The 19,675-nt window shown below is 48.1% G+C and overlaps 3 protein-coding genes across 6 annotated transcripts in view; all 3 read right to left on the bottom strand.

Moving 5' to 3' along the window:
* Positions 1 to 2,484, bottom strand: part of LOC121554449 (H(+)/Cl(-) exchange transporter 5-like) — a 25,673-nt gene extending 23,189 nt beyond the window's left edge. Inside the window, exons 1-2 of one of the 4 annotated variants that reach the window (XM_045208255.1) lie at positions 2,421 to 2,484; positions 1,285 to 1,437 (exon numbers count right to left, since the gene is read on the bottom strand). In XM_045208255.1, coding sequence (XP_045064190.1) covers positions 1,285 to 1,429 — 145 coding nt within the window. In that variant the 5' untranslated portion in view covers positions 1,430 to 1,437; positions 2,421 to 2,484. Of the gene's footprint in view, positions 1 to 1,284; positions 1,438 to 1,522; positions 1,660 to 1,998; positions 2,170 to 2,420 lie in introns of those variants that run through there. The other 3 variants (XM_045208253.1, XM_041868044.2, XM_045208254.1) reach the window with 3 other exon arrangements.
* A 6,953-nt stretch (positions 2,485 to 9,437) lies between these two features.
* LOC121554223 (protein Shroom4-like) lies at positions 9,438 to 14,609 on the bottom strand. The gene is made up of 6 exons (XM_045207962.1): positions 14,602 to 14,609; positions 13,989 to 14,205; positions 12,916 to 13,017; positions 10,385 to 10,555; positions 10,045 to 10,173; positions 9,438 to 9,792 (listed from the first exon to the last, which is right to left on the bottom strand). The coding sequence occupies exons 1-6, from the start codon at positions 14,607 to 14,609 to the stop codon at positions 9,634 to 9,636; spliced, it is 786 nt and encodes a 261-aa protein (XP_045063897.1). The 3' UTR covers positions 9,438 to 9,633.
* Positions 14,511 to 19,178, bottom strand: LOC121554472 (serine/arginine repetitive matrix protein 1-like). The gene is made up of 6 exons (XM_045208256.1): positions 18,945 to 19,178; positions 17,958 to 18,031; positions 16,781 to 17,536; positions 16,457 to 16,698; positions 16,206 to 16,345; positions 14,511 to 14,939 (listed from the first exon to the last, which is right to left on the bottom strand). Exons 1-6 carry the CDS (start codon positions 19,173 to 19,175, stop codon positions 14,703 to 14,705), a joined length of 1,680 nt encoding a protein of 559 aa, XP_045064191.1. The 5' UTR covers positions 19,176 to 19,178; the 3' UTR covers positions 14,511 to 14,702.
* Positions 19,179 to 19,675: the final 497 nt, after the last annotated feature.

Genomic DNA, 19,675 nt, shown 5'->3' on the forward strand with positions numbered 1-19,675 from the left:
CGGATGTGTGTGATAGGGGAAATGAGCTCAACATGTATAAAGTTTAAAGAGCAGTTTAAATAGGTGATTTACATCTCAGAGAGAAAGGAATATATTCTACTGTCCAAATACTAAGGACAGAAGAAAATAATGGTTAATGTGAGCACAGAAGAGAATACTACATGGTGGAGAAGCTTCTCTGTGAATGAGTGGGGTGAAAGGGTTAAAGTCTGACTCCTGGGTAAGTATCCACAAAGCCTCTCAGAGTAGGAGTGCTGATCTGGGATCAGGTCTCCCCCCAGCAGCCTCTACAGGTTCCACAACAACAACCATTTTCAGGGGAAATGGACGAGAACCTTTGACGTGACTTAAGCTTTTTTGGACGGTAACAAGGCAACACTCAATTGTAACTCCTCCTCCACATTTACTGGATTGGTTGAACAGTGCAGAAGAGCACCCCCCCCGACAGATTCTTCTCATTTAGACCAGGGGTGCGTTCAGTTCAACTGAACGTTGCAGAACGGTTCGTGCTGAACGACACGTTTACCAAAAAGTTATTGTACGTTCTTGAACAGACTGAGGGAACATTTGCTCCCGTTTGGTGGGTGTGGCGAGATGTGGCTTGTATTTATGGTGCAGTGGCCGTGGACACCATTCCCCAACCCCATCCCCGTTTTGCAACTGGTCGTTCAGTACAGCACCGTTTCTGTTCAATTGAATGTACAGAAAGTCAAAAACATACTTAACGCAGCCCAGAATGTGGGGGGTCTAGTTCCAGGCGTTTATTTTACGCCTGCTACATTAGGTCCCCCCGTCCACTGATCAGCAATATTGATATATTGTAAAGTGGTTGTCCCACTGGCTATCATGAGGTGAATGCACCAATTTGTAAGTCGCTCTGGATAAGAGCATCTGCTAAATGACGAAAACGTAAATGTAAAATGTACTCTGAGTGAGATGCTTTATGAATATGTGCCCTTGCATGACCACAGAAACAGGAAGCTAAGTTTCAAATAGGGGCTGTGACATCGTCATAGAATCACCAGTATCCAGGCAGAGTTAGGCTACTGTCAATTGAGATGAATGAGACTACCGCATGACTTGAATGAAGAACCCTACAGTTGTGCTGCAAGAGGGCGATAGCTTATCAAAGTAGTTTCTGTAACCAACTGTCATGACTTGAATCAACCCCACTCACGAAGACTCAAAATCCAAACGGTTGTAACTCACAAACAGGCACAGCAATGACTTCTCCACTATTCTTTCAGTGTCTGGTTCTCTCCCCCCGGTAGTGTAGGCGCGTACCTGAACCGTATTCGGGGTCTAGAGGGGGCACGTCCTCGGTGTTGGAGAAATCGAGCGTGGCTCCAGCAATATCGACCAACTCATCATCGCTAGCCGCGTTGTGAAGACTTTCATAGTTCTCGTTGCAATACCCGGTGTTGTCCATTCTAGCGCCTGTAGATGAAGGAAGGAAAAATGTCGATTATAAATTTGTCAATTAACAACATATTCGTAAGTCTTAAGTTAAAGTTGCATATACCTCGGTCGTTATTCAGTGTGTATTTTCTGTATACATTCTTCCAATATCGAAACATTGCTTAGAAAAATAAATGACAAACTCGCTACAACTATTCTCCCCGGCTTGACTAATATCTAATTCACCAGACTAGAGAACGAAGTTTAATACGGTTTGATGTATCGTAGGCTACTTCCCCTTCTCTCTTTTCACACTCATTTAGTTGTCGGGAAGTATTTTTTGCATTTGCAACCCAGTGCCCTATATATATCGACATAGAGAAGTCCTCAAAACATTTTGCTCAACCAATAGATTTGTTTACCTCCTATGCTGAAGACAAACACTGGTGGGGTCGTAAAAAATACGAACGATAACAAAACACAAAGCGATAATACTGATAATCGGTTACTCACAACGATCATCCACACACACTCTCCACTTTTCTAACGAATAACAACAACTCCTTCCCTGAAACTGGTGACATATGTTACACGTTTTACCTTATAAAGCAGTAGGCTAAACTTCACAGAAAGACGAACATCTACACGCAGCTACTCACACATATGTCTGGCTGCTGCTACGTTGTAACAACGTTCCTTCCCTTGAAACTGCTTATGTACCAACATCAGTGAATGAGTGAGTAAGCAAGTTACAATGTAACTCTAGACACATGATCAACTGATCAGCGGATACAGTAAGCGAAGTGTTGTCGCTACATTTGTAACATTCAGTCTGCAACAGCTGATTATTGTTACAAACGTTAAACGCTTTACCGGCTAGCGCTAATATTGTATGGTATGGTAATCCCACCCAAACCCCCTTTGATCGGATCGAGTTCTAGGCTACTCTTATTCCATTTGACTAAATTGACATTCCCTACATGAAATACAGTCAGCATACAGAAATACAGTCAGAGCAATACCTCTATGAGTGCACAGTACAAAGCGAGCGGTGCGCTTAGCCAAGCAATGACATGTTAGTCTTGTGACAACAATTTATTCATTATTTCTGTCGACAGTAGACAAAGTACATTTCCTGGTCTGCGTTCAGTACGTTTTTACGTTCTCGAAACGGTGCTGCACTGAACGACCATTTCAACAACTGGGCGTGGTTGGGTAACGCTGTCAGCCGTTGGCTGGTCAGCATGGCCACTGCTCTTTAAACACGTCACTCATTGCTTCAAACCACACCCACCAAACGGGAGAAAACGTACCTCAAAAGTTAATAATGTACAATAACGTTTTGGGGGAACGTGTCGAGTACAAACCGTTCCACAAAGTAGCAAACGTTCATGCGAACTGAACGCATGACTGTAAGTTGCTTTGGATAAAAGCGTCTGCTAAATGGCATATTATTATTATTATTATTATAACGCACCTCAGGTTTGAAGTTGGCGGTTTCAAATCAAATCAAATTGTATTTACATTTGTCACATACACGTGTTTAGCAGATGTTATAGCGGGTGTAGCGAAATGCTTGTGCTTCTAGCTCCGACAGTGCAGTAATATCTAACAATGAACAACTGTAATCCTACGTCTACGGAAAACGACGCTTCAGTTCTTACAAGTTAAGATTCAAAACATAGGCATTGTTCAGAGCTTGCCAAAACCTGTCTCGCCTTCTTTGGAATAGAAGTTGCTCCCGTTGGTTGTTTTTATGTCTTTGTTCAGACAGCTCAGGTCATAGCCTAGTGCACAGTTTTAAAATGTAACAAAACGTTTTGTAACGGAAAAGAAACGTTTCGGACATGTTCAGGTAAATCCCTCCCCGTTTCATTCCATTTTATTCTGTTTGGTTCCTAATGAATATGACACCGACCGATGTTGACCTGACAGTTTCAAGCTGCCAGCTGAAGGAACTGGGTTAGTGGCACAGATCAGGTTATCGGTGATCCTCAGGTCTACTAAACTTGTCTGTTCTTCTGACTCACTCCGTTTACAACAAACATGCAAGCAATTGTTGGCAAAGCACATTTATCATGCTGAATAGCACCCCCTCCAGGCCTCTTCTTCTTCTTCTGTAGTCTAGTTGGTCCCTGCCTAGGAGACTTCTTCTTCTGTAGTCTAGTTGGTCCCTGCCTAGGAGACTTCTTCTTCTGTAGTCTAGTTGGTCCCTGCCTAGGAGACTTCTTCTTCTGTAGTCTAGTTGGTCCCTGCCTAGGATACTTCTTCTTCTGTAGTCTAGTTGGTCCCTGCCTAGGAGACTTCTTCTTCTGTAGTCTAGTTGGTCCCTGCCTAGGAGACTTCTTCTTCTGTAGTCTCTCCCTCTTTTTCACTTTCTTGTTCTCTCTTTCCCTCCCTCCTGAGTTAGGTCAAGACCACTTCCTCTCCACAACCCCCTCATGTGGTCCTCTGTAGCTCAGCTGGTAGAGCATGGCGCTTGTAACGCCAAGGTAGTGGGGTCGAACCCCGGGACCACCCATATACAAAAAAAAAAAATGTATGCACGCATGACTGTAAGTCGCTTTGGATAAAAGTGTCTGCTAAATGGCATATTATTATTATTATATTATCATAGCAGACCACTTCCTCTCCACAACCCCTTCATAGCAGACCGATGGTAAGGTGGGGATGAATAAAATATTATTAATTTTTTTTTGCACAAAAGTAGTGGGCCTTTACCAGTCCTGTATTAACGGACCACACCCACTTCTTAATCCCCACGATGCCGTTATCAAAGTAGTGTAGTGGAGGTATAGGCCTAATCAATTAATAAGGCTGATGGAACAGATCAGAATGTTTAGTTTAAATTGTTAATAAACCTTTTCTTCACATTCTAGGCGCAGCTGAAATAAAAGATCCCAGATTTTTTTCATACACACAAAAAAGTTTATTTATCTCAAATGTTGTGCACAAATTTGTTTACATCCACGTTAGTTAGCGTTTCTCCTTTGCCAAAATAATCAATCCACCTGACAGGTGTGGCATATCAAGAAGCTGATTAAACAGCATGATCATTACAGGTGCACCTTATGCTGGGGACAATTAAAGGCCACTCTAAATTGTGCAGTTTTGTCACAACACAATGCCACAAGTTTTGAGGGAGCATGCAATTGGTATGCTGACTGCAGGAATGTCCACCAGAGCTGTTGCCAGATAATTTAATGTTAATTTCTCTACCATAAACCGCCTCCAACATCGTTTTAGAGAATTTGGCAGTACGTCCAATCGGCCTCACAACCACAGACCATGTGTAACCACGCCAGCCCAGGACCTCCACATCGTCTGTGACCAGCCACCAGGACAGCTGATGAAACTGTGGGTATGCACAACCGAATAATTTCTGCACAAATTTCAGAAACCGTCTCAGGGAAGCTCAGCTGCGTGCTCGTCGTCCTCACCAGGGTTTGAACTGACTGCAGTTTGGCGTAGTAACCGACTTCAGTGGGCAAATGCTCACCTTTGATGGCCACTGGCATGCTGGAGAAGTGTGCTCTTCACGGATGAATCCCGGTTTCAACTGTACCGGGCAGATGGCAGACAGTGTGTATGGCACCGTGTGGGCGAGCGGTTTGCTGATGTCAACGTTGTTAACAGAGCGCTCCATGGTGGCGGTGGGGTTATGGGATGGGCAGGCATAAGCTACGGACAATGAACACAATTGCATTTTATCTTTGACAATTTGAATGCACAGAGATACCGTGACGAGATCCTGAGGCCCATTGTCGTGCCATTCATCCGCCGCCATCACCTCATGTTTCAGCATGATAATGCACGGCCCCATGTCACAAGGATCTGTATACAATTCCTGGAAGCTGAAAATGTCCCAATTCTTCCATGGCCTACATACTCACCAGACATGTCACCCATTGAGCATGTTTGGGATGCTCTGGATCGACATGTACGACAGCGTGCTCCAGTTCCTGCCAATATCCAGAAACTTCGCACAGCCATTGAAGAGTTGAACAACATTCCACAATCAACATCCTGATCAACTCTATGCGAAGGAGATGTGTCGCGCTGCATGAGGCACATTTTCTGATCCACACACCTACCTTTTTTTGTAAGGTACACTACATAGCCAAAAGTATGTGGACACCCCTTCAAATTAGTGGATTCGGCTATTTCAGCCACACCCGTTGCTGACAGGTGTATAAAATAGACTACACAGCCATGCAATCACCATTGACAAACACTGGCAGGAGAATGGCCTTACTGAAGAGCTCAGTGACTTTCAACTTGGCACCGTCATAGGATGCCACCTTTCCAATAAGTCAGTTCGTCAAATTTCTGCCCTGCTAGAGCTGCCCCGGTCAACTGTAAGTGCTGTTATTGTGAAGTGGAAACGTCTAGGAGCAACAACGGCTCAGCCGCTAAGTGGTAGGCCACACAAGCTCACAGAACGAGACCACCGAGTGCTGAAGCACGTAGCGCGTAAAAATAGTCTGTCCTCGGTTGCAACACTCACTACCGAGTTCCAAACTGCCTCTGGAAGCAACGACAGCACAAGAACTGTTCGAGAGCTTCATGAAATGGGTTTCCATGGCCGACTAGCCGCACACAAGCCTAAGATCACCATGCGCAATGCCAAGCGTCGGCTGGAGTGGTGTAAAGCTCGCCACCATTGGACTCTGGAGCAGTGGAAACGCGTTCTCTGGAGTGATGAATCACGCTTCACCATCTGGCAGTCCGACGGACGAATCTGGATTTGGCGGATGCCAGGAGAAGTTTGGTGGAGGAGGAATAATGGTCTGGGGCTGTTTTTCATGGTTCGGGCTAGGCCCCTTAGTTCCAGTGAAGGGACATCTTAACGCTACAGCATACAATGACATTCTAGACGATTCTGTGCTTCCAATTTTGTGGCAACAGTTTGGGGAAAGCCCTTTCCTCTTTCAGCATGACAATGCCCCCACGCACAAAGAAAGGTCCATACAGATATGTTTTTTTCGAGATTGGTGTGGAAGAACTTGACTGGCCTGCACAGAGCCCTGACCTCAACTCCATCGAACACCTTTAGGTTGAATTGGAACGCCCACTACAAGCCAGGCCTAATCGCCCAACATCAGTGCCCGACCTCACTAAAGCTCTTGTGGCTGAATGGAAGCAAGTCCCCACAGCAATGTTCCAACATCTAGTGGAAAGCCTTCCCAGAAGAGTGGAGGCTGTTATAGCAGCAAAGGGGGGACCAACTCCATATTAATGTCCATGATTTTGGAATGAGATGTTAGACGAGCAGGTGTCTGCATACATTTGGTCATGTAGTGTATCTGTGACCAACAGATGCATATCTGTATTCCCAGTCATGAATTTATTTCAATTGACTGATTTCCTTATGTGAACTGTAACTCAGTAAAATCTTTGAAATTGTTGCATGTTGCGTTTATATTTTTGTTCAGTGTATATCAGTGGGCTCCCGAGTGGCGCAGCGGTCTAAGGCACTGCATCGCAGTGCTTGAGGCGTCACTACAGACCCTGGTTCGATTCCAGGCTGTATCACAATCCGGCCGTGATTGGGAGTCCCAAAGGGCGGCGCACAATTGGCCCCGCGTCGTCCGGGTTTGGCCGGGGTAGGCCATCATTGTAAATAAGAATTTGTTCTTAACTGACTTGCCTAGCTAAACCAAAGGTTAAATGTAAAAATATAAATAAAATAAAAAAATCACAGTCTCTCTTGCTATTCTTCATTTCAGCTCTGTTTACCCTACTATTACTACAAAGTGAAATAAAACTTACGCTGAATGACAACATAAACAAAGCGTATCCAACAGGACATAAATCACAACAACTCATGAACACACGCAAACACACACACGACTCCGAACACGGTAGTTGAAATAGTATTATTAATTATGGTACTCGTCTCACTTCTTCTTTTTTTACAAAAAGATTTTTGCAATAAATCAAATAAAAAAACACATAGAAAAAAAAAAACACACACAGCCATTTAATTCTAGATTTAGGAGTAAATCCTAACCTGACTAAGTTAATTTTTTGACTTAACTGTATGTTTTGGATTGGTCCCAAGCCCATTGTAGCGAGATTTTATAATACAATGACAACCAGTACAGTAGGCTGTAATATATGTCTATATACACAGGCTGCATCCCAAATGGGACCTTCTTCCCTACATAGTGCACTGCTTTTGACCCATAGTGCACTGCTTTTGACCCATAGTGCTCTGCTTTTGACCCATAGTGCACTGCTTTTGACCCATAGTGCACTGCTTTTGACCCATAGTGCACTGCTTTTGACCCATAGTGCACTGCTTTTGACCCATAGTGCACTGCTTTTGACCCATAGTGCACTGCTTTTGACCCATAGTGCACTGCTTTTGACCCATAGTGCACTGCTTTTGACCCATAGTGCACTGCTTTTGACCCATAGTGCACTGCTTTTGACCCATAGTGCACTGCTTTTGACCCATAGTGCACTGCTTTTGACCCATAGTGCACTGCTTTTGACCCATAGTGCACTATGTAGGGAAGAGGGTCCCATTTGGGACTTAACCACCACAGCATGGATGTTCTGTGTAAATTTTAACAAAACAAGAATACATATTCCTTTGGCATTGAAATGAAAACAGCAATCTACAGTAAGTATGGTCAGCTCTTCTTAAGGGGTAATATTTTCATCAACGAAGCAGCGTTGTCTTGTGTCCTCGTGCATGTATCGTTGGGTCAAATTTTTTTAATTTTTATGGTCACAATTGTATTTGGATTAACTTTGCCATATGACATATACTGTAGATGACATTAGTTGACATATAGATGACATTAGTTGACATATGGATGACATATGGATGAACTTTTCAGGACGTATTTACACTACAAGGATGGATTCCAGTTATAACAAATGGATATCACTGTACACAACTTGTAATATACACAACAATAACGAATGCGCATGAATATACACTCTAAGACGTGGTGTGGTAGAGTTACGGCTTCCGGGGTGAAGTTTCCCCTGGGCACAGATCTAGGATCAGCTTGCCCTCACCCAAACATCACCTTAACCATTAGTGGGGAAAGTACAAAACTGACCCAGGATCAGCTTCTAGGGGATACTTCACCCTACACCAATATTACACCCTCCAAGACGTGGTGTGGTGGTAGTGTTAGGGGAAACCCCCAGGGTGTAAGATGTGATGCAGGTATCTGGAGTACATGTCATCTGAATCTCAATATTCACACTTGCAAACTACTAAGTATGTAGTGAATGATGTATTGTCCATGGATGCTAAGTAGTATGCTAGAGTGAATATTGGGACATGGTAGTATATGAGTGGAGAGAAATAAGGAGATTCTCTCTCTTTCTGCACAGATTATTTGATTATATTCAATGTACTGCCTAACAGTTTAACGAAAATACTTGTCTAGCGCCCCAGAGTCTCCCTGTCGTCTACAGAGGAGAAGTTATAAATAAATAAATAAATACTTTCTCCCTCTTCAGTAACACACGCTCACTGAACAACAACATCGTCATTGACCACGTAGTGTGTGGAGTGTGTGATTGTGAGGATAATGTTGTTAAGTTAAAGATACACACAGTAACACCAAATAGTAGGCTTTCTAATGGACAAATACTGCCAAGTGAAGACTTAAAGCATTCTCTCAATAGTGTCGAGTGTCAAGAAAAGGACTGAAGTGTTTTTGAAAAGTGGGCAGCACTTTTTAGGACGCACTGGGGTTGTTCAGTGCCCATAGCCCATCCTTGCTCATCCCCCTCTAGGGTCTCCCTGTGTAGGGTGGCTGTCTCCCTATAGTTCCCATACCCCAGGCCCATCTCCAACCCCAACCCCAGGCCCATCTCCAACCCCAACCCCAGGCCCATCTCCAACCCCAACCCCAGGCCCATCTCCAACCCCAACCCCAGGCCCATCTCCAACCCCAACCCCAGGCCCATCTCCAACCCCAGGCCCATCTCCAACCCCAGGCCCATCTCCAACCCCAGGCCCATCTCCAACCCCAGGCCCATCTCCAAACCCAGGCCCATCTCCAACCCCAACCCCAGGCCCATCTCCAACCCCAACCCCAGGCTCTCCCATAACCCACTAACCTTCTCTTCTCCCTGGCCTTTCAATAGTGCCCAAGACCCAGGCCTAGACTGAGGCTCTTCCCATGGGAATGTCAATGTGATAGTGTCCATACCCCATGGACATCCTGAAACCCAGCTTTAAGGTTTCCTGGTTGGGTTGGTTTAATAGTGTCCATACCCCATGGACATCTTGAACCCTAACCCCAGACTCTCCCTCAGCCCTCTTAACTGCTCCTCTCCCAGTCTGATCTTCTCCTCCAGCTGTCTCTGTTCCACCAGTAATGCTGCCTTCATCTTGACGTAATGGCTGTAGTCACGGTGCTGTGGATTGATTGAGTCATTGACTTTAATTGATTGACACATCAAGGATAATACAATAACACTGGTATAGTAATATTATAATAATATATGCCATTTAGCGGACACTTTTACTCAAAGCAACTTACATTAGTGCGTGTATAATTTTTTTTCACATGGGTGGCTTCAGCGGGAATCAAACCCACAAACGTCGTGTTCTACCAACTGAGTCACATCTCTAGTAAAAGTGGAATAGTAAAATAATGTGTTAGGTACCTGTTCTGGGGAGAGGCATCTTACTAGCACCCTTCCTACAGCCTGCTCTCTGTGGTCCACGTGTTCCTTCAGGTCCTGGGCTTCAGACAGCTGGACTTGTAGCTGTCGCTTCTTCTCCAGGAGGGGGAGCTGTGGAGGAGAGATGGGGAGGGGTGGAGGGAGGGAGAGATGTGGAGGAGAGATGGGGTGGGATGGCGGGAGGGGGAGAGAGGGGGTGGAGGGAGGGGGAGGAGTGGAGGGGGAGAGAGGGGGTGGAGAGACAGGAAGAGGGGAGAGAGAAGTTTGTTTTAATGTTGTCCTTTCCTTCTCTGTCTGTCTGTCTGTGTCGGTCTCTCCTCACCCTCTCGTGGTGTCCAGTCTCAGCATCCAGGTTGTCCAGGGAGCTCTCGACCCTCAGTAGCCGACCAGACAGAGACAGTAACAGACTGAACACCTTATCCAGGTCCCCGATAAACATCCTGAACTTATCCACCTCGTTGGGTTGACAGACTGCTAGCACCAAGCTCTCAACCTAGAGGGGAGAAGACATTGTTAATGTGTGTGTGTGTGTGTGTGTGTGTGTGTGGTTATGTATGTGTGTGTGGGTATGTAAACTCAGCAAAAAAAGAAACGTCCCTTTTTCAGGACCCTGTCTTTCAAAGATAATTCGTAAAAATCCAAATAACTTCACAGATCTTCATTGTAAAGGGTTTAAACACTGTTTCCCATGCTTGTTCAATGAACCATAAACAATTAATGAACATGCACCTGTGGAACGGTCGTTAAGACACTAACAGCTTACAGACGGTAGGCAATTAAGGTCACAGTTATGAAAACTTAGGACACTAAAGAGGCCTTTTCTACTGACTCTGAAAAACACCAAAAGAAAGATGCCCAGGGTCCCTGCTCATCTGCGTGAACATGCCTTAGGCATGCTGCCTTAGGCATGCTGCAAGGAGGCATGAGCACTGCAGATGTGGCCAGGGCAATAAATTGCAATGTCCGTACTGTGAGACGCCTAAGACAGCTCTACTGGGAGACAGGACGGACAGCTGATCGTCCTCGCAGTGGCAGACCATGTGTAACAACACCTGCACAGGATCGGTACATCCGAACATCACACCTGCGGGACAGGTACAGGATGGCAACAACAACTGCCCGAGTTACACCAGGAACGCACAATCCCTCCATCAGTGCTCAGACTGTCCGCAATAGGCTGAGAGAGGCTGCACTGAGGGCTTGTAGACCTGTTGTAAGGCAGGTCCTCACCAGACATCACCGGCAACAACGTCGCCTATGGGCACAAACCCACCGTCGCTGGACCAGACAGGACTGTCAAAAAGTGCTCTTCACTGACGAGTCGCGGTTTTGTCTCACCAGGGGTGATGGTCGCAGTTAACAGTGAGAGGACTTTTCTTTTTTTGCTGAGTTGATGTGTGTGTGGGTGGTTATGTATGTGTGTGGGTGGTTATGTATGTGTGTGGGTGGTTATGTATGTGTGTGGGTGGTTGTGTGTATGTGTGTGTGTGTGGGTGGTTATGTATGTGTGTGGGTGGTTATGTATGTGTGTGGGTGGGTGGTTATGTATGTGGGTGGTTATGTGTGTATGTGGGTGGTTATGTGTGTGGGTGGGTGGTTATGTGTGTGGGTGGTTATGTGTGTGTGGGTGGTTATGTGTGTGTGGGTGGTTATGTATGTGTGTGGGTGGTTATGTATGTGTGTGGGTGGTTATGTATGTGTGTGGGTGGTTGTGTGTGTGGGTGGTTATGTATGTGTGTGGGTGGTTATGTATGTGTGTGGGTGGTTGTGTGTGTGTGGGTGGTTGTGTGTGTGTGGGTGGTTTTGTATGTGTGTGGGTGGTTTTGTATGTGTGTGGGTGGTTATTTATGTGTGTGGGGTGGTTATTTATGTGTGTGGGTGGTTTGTGTGTGTGGGTGGTTATGTGTGTGGGTGGTTATGTATGTGGGTGGTTATTTATGTGGGTGGTTGTGTGGGTGGGTGGGTGGTTATGTATGTGTGTGGGTGGTTATGTGTGTGATCATGTGTGTGTGTGGGTGGTCATGTGTGTGTGTGGGTGGTTGTGTGTGTGTGTGTGGGTGGTTGTGTGTGTGTGGGTGGTTATGTATGTGTGTGGGTGGTTATGTGTGTGTGTGTGTGGGTAGTTGTGTGGGTGGTTATGTGTGTGTGTGTGGGTAGTTGTGTGGGTGGTTATGTGTGTGTGGGTGGTTATGTATGTGGGTGGTCATGTGTGTGTGGGGGTGGTTATGTATGTGTGTGGGTGGTTATGTGTGTGTGTGGGTGGTTATGTGTGTGTGGGTGGTTATGTATGTGGGTGGTTATGTGTGTGTGTGGGTGGTTATGTATGTGTGTAGGTGGTTATGCATGTGTGTGGGTGGTTATGTATGTGTGTGGGTGGTTATGTGTGTGTGTGGGTGGTTATGTATGTGCGTGGGTGGTTTTGTGTGTGGTCATTGTGTGTGGGTGGCCATGTGTTATGAGTCTGTTTGATTGAGTGTGTGGACAGGTGTCTTTTGAACGAGTTCAAACAGGTGCAGTTAATACAGGTAATGAGTGGAGAACAGGAGGGCTTCTTAAAGAAAAACTAACAGGTCTGTGAAAGCCGGAAGTCTTACTGGTTGGTAGGTGATCAAATACTTATGTCATGCAATAAAATGCAAATTAATTACTTAAAAATCATACAATGTGATTTTCTGGATTTTTGTTTTAGATTCCGTCTCTCACAGTTGAAGTGTACCTATGATAAAAATTACAGACCTCTACATGCTTTGTAAGTAGGAAAACCTGCAAAATCAGCAGTGTATCAAATACTTGTTCTCCCCACTGTGTGTGTGTGGGTGGTTCTGTGTGTGTGTGTTTGTACTGTACACACACCTCTTCTCCCAGCTGTGTGTTAGCCCGTATATCTTCCTGGAGACCTCTCTGTGCTTCTCTCAGAACACCGAGCTTCTTACGCAGACTCTCCATCAACTGTTTCTGTAGAGTGGGGGATGAGGAGACGGGAGGGAGAGACAGGGGGAGACAGGGGAGTGAGAGACGGGGGGAGAGAGACAGGGGAGGGAGAGACGGGGGGAGAGAGACAGGGGAGGGAGAGACGGGGAGACAGGGGAGGGAGAGACGGGGGGAGAGAGACAGGGAGGGAGAGACGGGGGGGAGAGAGACAGGGGAGGGAGAGACGGGGGAGACAGGGGAGGGAGAGACGGGGGGAGACAGGGGAGGGAGAGACGGGGGGAGACAGGGGAGGGAGAGACGGGGGAGACAGGGGAGGGAGAGACGGGGGGAGACAGGGGAGGGAGAGACGGGGGGAGACAGGGGAGGGAGAGACGGGGAGAGACGGGAGGAAGAGACGGGGGAGGGAGAGACGGGGGAGACAGGGGAGGGAGAGACGGGGAGGGAGAGATGGGGGGAGACAGGGGAGGGAGAGACGGGGGAGACAGGGAGGGAGAGACGGGGAGACAGGGGAGGGAGAGACGGGGGGAGACAAGGGAGGGAGAGACGGGGGGAGACAGGGGAGGGAGAGACGGGGGAGACGGGAGGGAGAGACGGGAGGAAGAGACGGGGGAGGGAGACACGGGGGGAGACAGGGGAGGGAGAGACGGGGAGGGAGAGATGGGGGGAGACAGGGGAGGGAGAGACGGGGGAGACAGGGGAGGGAGAGACGGGGGAGACAGGGGAGGGAGAGACGGGGGGAGGAGACAGTGGAGGGAGAGACAGGGGGAGGAAACGGGGAGGGAGGGAAGAGAGTTGTTAATCATCTCTCTTTCTCTCACTATCAGCATTAGTGATTTAGGAAGTGGGATCAATGCCATCTAAATTCCACAAAATGCAATACTGGAGCAGTATTCAAATCAATTTATGTTTTCAAATATCCCTAACATGTTAGACAGCTCGTCATCATCGCCGTGTGTGTGTGCGTATGTGTGTGTGTGTGCGTATGTGTTTATTACCTTATAAGACAGTTGGTCATCATGGTCAGTATCTCTGGCATCTGAGCAGTAGTCTTTCATCTGAGTGAGGACCTGAGCCTTGGCTGCTGAGATAGAGTAGGAGGACGAAGAACTGGAGCTGGCACCAGAACGCCTGGGGAGGGGAGGGGAGGAGGAACTGGAGCTGGCACCAGAACGCCTGGGGAGGGGAGGGGAGGAGGAGCTGGCACCAGAACGCCTGGGGAGGGGAGGGGGAGGAGGAGCTGGCACCAGAACGCCTGGGGAGGGGAGGGGAGGAGGAACTGGCACCAGAACGCCTGGGGAGGGGAGGGGAGGAGGAGCTGGCACCAGAACGCCTGTGGAGGGGAGGGGAGGAGGAACTGGCACCAGAACGCCTGTGGAGGGGAGGGGAGGAGGAACTGGCACCAGAACGCCTGTGGAGGGGAGGGGAGGAGGAGCTGGCACCAGAACGCCTGGGGAGGGGAGGAGGAGAGGAGATGGAGTGATGGGGGAGGGAGGAAGCCCAAGACTTAGGGACTGTTTCAAATGACATGTAAATATATGTTACGTAATAATGTAAATGTTAATATAAGTCCATAAAGACATTAAACTATGTTTATTTGCTTTTGCTGACAAATGCATTGTTTTGTCTTTGAGAGATATAGTCCTTTATTAGAGCAATATGTATGTGACATGAATGAGCAAATGCATAAACCCCAAATACACACAGTCCACCTACCTGTCCAGGCTGTCGGTGTTGTTCTCCAGGTTTGAGCTACGGTAGGCCCCTCTACAGCTCTCCGTGCCCGCCTCGCCCTCACCGCTCTGGGGTAATAGCTCCTCCATGAGTCCCTCTCTGGTCCCCATCCCCTGGTCCTCCATCTCCCCATCCAGGGACCCACTCTCTGCCGTCTTCCTACCCGCTGGCGAGGCCTCCTGGTCAGGCAGCGTATCGATGTCTGTCTCCAGAACCTGTAGTAGAGTTAAGATCGTAACCGGTGAGCTCACTCCGCAGCTTAAAATGTCTCCACTTGCATCGCCGAATTGCTAAGTGTTTAGTGGCGCAACTGGCTAGTATGTTATGAAGTGGGTGGTCACGTGTTTGTTATGAAGTGGGCGGTCACGTGTTTGTTATGAAGTGGGCGGACACGTATTTCTTATGAAGTGGGCGGTCACGTGTTTGTTATGAAGTGGGCGGTCACGTGTTTGTTATGAAGTGGGCGGTCACGTGTTTGTTATGAAGTGGGCGGTCACGTGTTTGTTATGAAGGGGGCGGTCACGTGTTTGTTATGAAGGGGGCGGTCACGTGTTTGTTATGAAGTGGGCGGTCACGTGTTTGTTATGAAGTGGGCGGACACGTGTTTGTTATGAAGTGGGCGGACACGTGTTTCTTATGAAGTGGGCGGTCACGTGTTTGTTATGAAGTGGGCGGTCACGTGTTTGTTATGAAGTGGGCGGACACGTGTTTCTTATGAAGTGGGCGGTCACGTGTTTGTTATGAAGTGGGCGGACACGTGTTTCTTATGAAGTGGGCGGTCACGTGTTTGTTATGAAGTGGGCGGTCACGTGTTTGTTATGAAGTGGGCGGTCACGTGTTTGTTATGAAGTGGGCGGTCACGTGTTTGTTATGAAGCGGGCGGACACGTGTTTGTTATGAAGTGGGCGGACACGTGTTTGTTATGAAGCGGGCGGACACGTGTTTGTTATGAAGCGGGCGGACACGTGTTTGTTATGAAGCGGGCGGTCACGTGTTTGTTATGAAGCGGGCGGTCACGTGTTTGTTATGAAGCGGGCGGACACGTGTTTGTTATGAAGCGGGCGGTCACGTGTTTCTTATGAAGCGGGCGGACACGTGTTTGTTATGAAGCGGGCGGTCACGTGTTTCTTATGAAGCGGGCGGACACGTGTTTGTTATGAAGCGGGCGGACACGTGTTTGTTATGAAGCGGGCGGTCACGTGTTTCTTATGAAGCGGGCGGTCACGTGTTTGCGGAGCAGAGGAACACTAGTTTAAGCCCAGTAAGGGGACAGTGAACTAAGCTATAGTTATAGAAGTTAGCAGCACGCTCAGGGGTGAAGTTTGTCTAGGTACAGATCTAGGATCAGCTTCCCTTCCCCCGATCCTATCACTGGAGGACGTCTTTAACCATTAGTGGGGGAATGAAAACCTGACCCAAGATCAGCATATAGGGGCAACTTCACCCCACTCCTTAGCAGCACAGTGAAGCCTGTCACACACCGTGACAGGCAGAGCAAAACACTGGAGCTCTGTCCTGATTGGCTCTTCATTCTCAGGAAGCCCCTCCTCCTGGAAGTCATCAATGTCTGTTTCCATGGGGATGTCCACTTCCTGTTCCAACTCTGGTTCCAATTCTGGTTCTGGAATGGGAATCAATCAGTTAAACATTGAATCAATCAACCGTACTATACAAAGCCCTTTTTACATCAGCAGTTGTCACTTTACAGAATTTGATTTCTGGTGTTCTTTACTGTTGTTGTTGTTGTTGTTGTGGGGGTGATTCCGGAATCTTCTACTGTTCTGTTGCTGCTGCTTGTAGCTCATAGCGAAGTAGGACTCTGGAGATATAGCACCATTCTCTATGGTGGGTAGGGCTGAGACGCTATGCATCCTGGGAGATGGAGTTCTCTCCCACTCAGCCCCGGTCCTCTGCTGTCTATGAGAGATGGGCTTCAACACAGCAGAGCGATCTTGATCATCCATGTTGCATAGCCTGGAGTGGGATGACAATAGGGTTAAGCGTGTGTGTGTGTGTGTGTGTGTGTGTGTGTGTGTGGTCTCCATCTCCTTCTCACCTGGCAGTGTTGTCTGATGGTGGTAGAGGGGGCAGTGAGTCGTTATGGCGAGTGGGTGTGTCTCTCTCTCTATGGTGCGGAGCCACCGGCCGGAAGGTCCTGCGTGTGAACCCAGGACTGGGCGGGGCTTGTGAAAAGGGGCGTTCTTGGAGCTGGCTCAGGCTACAGCGCTGGCACCCCTCTAGCTCCTCCCTCTGAGGCGGGACGCTGTAGGAGCGCTGACGTGTCATTTTGGACGTTTCGGTGGGACAGGGGGTGTGAGAAGGGTGAGAGGGTGGACCCTCTGGTGGAGTGAAAGGGAGAGGAGGGGAGGTGGGGTTTACCGACGGATGGACGGAAGACGTGGTGGAGGAGGAGGAGAGGGTGTGGTGGGACGCTCTCCTTCGGTGGAACTCCTCCCATTTGGGGGGAGGCGGCCTGGGAGGGGGTGGGGTTTTCTTCCTGGTAACCACTCCCCGAGCTCCTCCCACTCCACCAACCCCGCCTCCCTCCTCCAGCTCTGAAAGCGGTGTCGCTGTAGCATCTGAGGGTGAAGCACGGCAGTATGTGGAGTCAAAGCATAGATTGTTCTCCAACATGGCCCTGCTTCTTTGTGATGAAGATGATGATAAAGATGTGTGGTCATCCATACTAAAGGCAGACAGCCTGCCGCTCCAACCACCTCCACCCGGGTGGTGCTGGTATTGGTCTGGTGTAACTGTTAAAGCGCAATCTGGTGGCCTGGTGCAGGAATCACGTCTGTACTGCGGGTAGTCCCTGAGAGAGAGAGAGAAAGAGAGAGAGAGAGAGAGAGAGAGTGAGAATGTAAGTGAGTGAGTGAAATGTTTCTAACTAACTACACTGTATTCCTAGCCAGATCTGAGAATGGAAGCCTTCTCTAATTCTCCCATAGGGACAACCATTAGACTGTCATCATAACATGGAGCCTGATGGGGGAGAGAGAGAGAGAGAGAGAGAGAGAGAGAGAGAGAGAGAGAGAGAGAGAGAGAGAGAGAGAGAGAGAGAGAGAGAGAGAGAGAGAGAGAGAGAGAGAGAGAGAGAGAGAGAGAGAGAGAGAGAGAGAGAGAGAGAGAGAGAGAGAGAGAGAGAGAGAGAGAGAGAGAGAGAGAGAGAGAGAGAGAGAGAGAGAGAGAGAGAGAGAGAGAGAGAGAGAGACAGCTGACAGGACGTGACCTACCTCTCGGTCAGACTGATCTTCCTGTTGATTTGTGTCTGTTCCCGTGGTAATGGCCGGGATGGCGCAGGATACTCCTGTGGAACACATTCATTAACAACACTCATTAAGTACTTTGAAAAGCTCTAAAAGTGATGATTAGGAGGCTACTTTAAGGTTTGACATAATTCAACACATCTACAACAAAGCAGGGGAGGAGATATATGGACAAAAGAGGAGGAGAGGAGCTATTTCATCCAGGCTATAAAAGAGGAGAGGAGCTATTTCATCTAGGCTATAGAGGGGGAGAGGAGCTATTTCATCCAGGCTATAGAGGGGGAGAGGAGCTATTTCATCCAGGCTATAGAGGGGGAGAGGAGCTATTTCATCCAGGCTATAGAGGGGAAGAGGAGCTATTTCATCCAGTCTATAGAGGGGGAGAGGAGCTATTTCATCCAGGCTATAGAGGGGGAGAGGAGCTATTTCATCCAGTCTATAGAGGGGGAGAGGAGCTATTTCATCCAGTCTATAGAGGGGGAGAGGAGCTATTTCATCCAGGCTATAGAGGGGGAGAGGAGCTATTTCATCCAGGCTATAGAGGGGGAGAGGAGCTATTTCATCCAGGCTACAGAGGAGATGTTATAAAGGGTTTCCAAACATCTGTTGTAGAAAAACTCAACTTGGGGGACAGATTAATAATAAAATGCATGTAGATTCAGTTCCCATCTCAAAGACTGGAATCAGTTGATAAAAACCCCTCAATGTGTGTGTGTGTGTGTGTGTGTGTGTGTGTGTGTGTGTGTGTGTGTGTGTGTGTGTGTGTGTGTGTGCGTCTTTGTATCCTCTGGTATCGGCCAACCATCCTCCTTCCTTAGGGTGCTTCAGGCAAGGCCAAGCAAGCTTCAATACACTACATCCTCATTCACATCTGGACCCATTTAATACTGTGGGCATCTTCAAATACTGTAGAAGATACTGTCTATGTCCTCTATAACAGTAGGCTATACTTGCCTCTGTTGGTGTGTAGCCCCATGGTGGGTACCCCTGATGTGGAGTCTGGTTGTCCTGGAGGAGAGGGGTGTTGACCGGTTGGAAGGCTGAACGAGGGGCCTCGATCTGGGCTTGGGGATAGGGGTAGGAGTGGGTCTGGAGCTGAGTCCGAGCTGAACTGAGTGACTTTCTCTCCCTCTCTCCATGTCTCTCTCGCTCCATCTCCCTCTCTCCTTGTCTCTCTCGCTCCATCTCCCTCTCTCCTTGTCTCTCTCGCTCCATCTCCCTCTCTCCTTGTCTCTCCAGCTCAATCTCCTTCTCTCTTTCTCTCTCCATCGCCATCTCCCTCAGTCTAGCCCTCTCCTCTCTTTGCCTGTCCTCCTCTCTCTCCTTCACTCTTTGTCTCTCCATCTCTCTCAGTCTAGCCTTCTCCTCTCTTTGTCTCTCTTCCTCTCTCTCCCTCTCTCTGTCCCTTTCAAGCCCCATCTCCTGCTCTCTTTCCCTCTCCCCTCTTTCCCTCTCCATATCCTCTCTCTCCCTTGCTCTCTCCTTCTGCCTCTCCTTCTCCCTCTCGCTCTCCTTCTGCCTCTCGCTCTCCTTCTGCCTCTCGCTCTGCTTCTCCCTCTCTCTCTCCCTTTCTCTCTCCCTGTTGCTGCTAACCAATTGTCTCCGGGTCGCCATGGCAGTAATCGATAGGAGACTTTCCTGCTGGATTCCCCCCTGGTACGAGTACCTCCGCTGGGCTTGTCCCT

The sequence above is a fragment of the Coregonus clupeaformis genome, chromosome 27 (genome assembly GCF_020615455.1).
Source record: "Coregonus clupeaformis isolate EN_2021a chromosome 27, ASM2061545v1, whole genome shotgun sequence".
In the NCBI taxonomy this organism is placed as follows: Eukaryota; Metazoa; Chordata; class Actinopteri; order Salmoniformes; family Salmonidae; genus Coregonus; species Coregonus clupeaformis.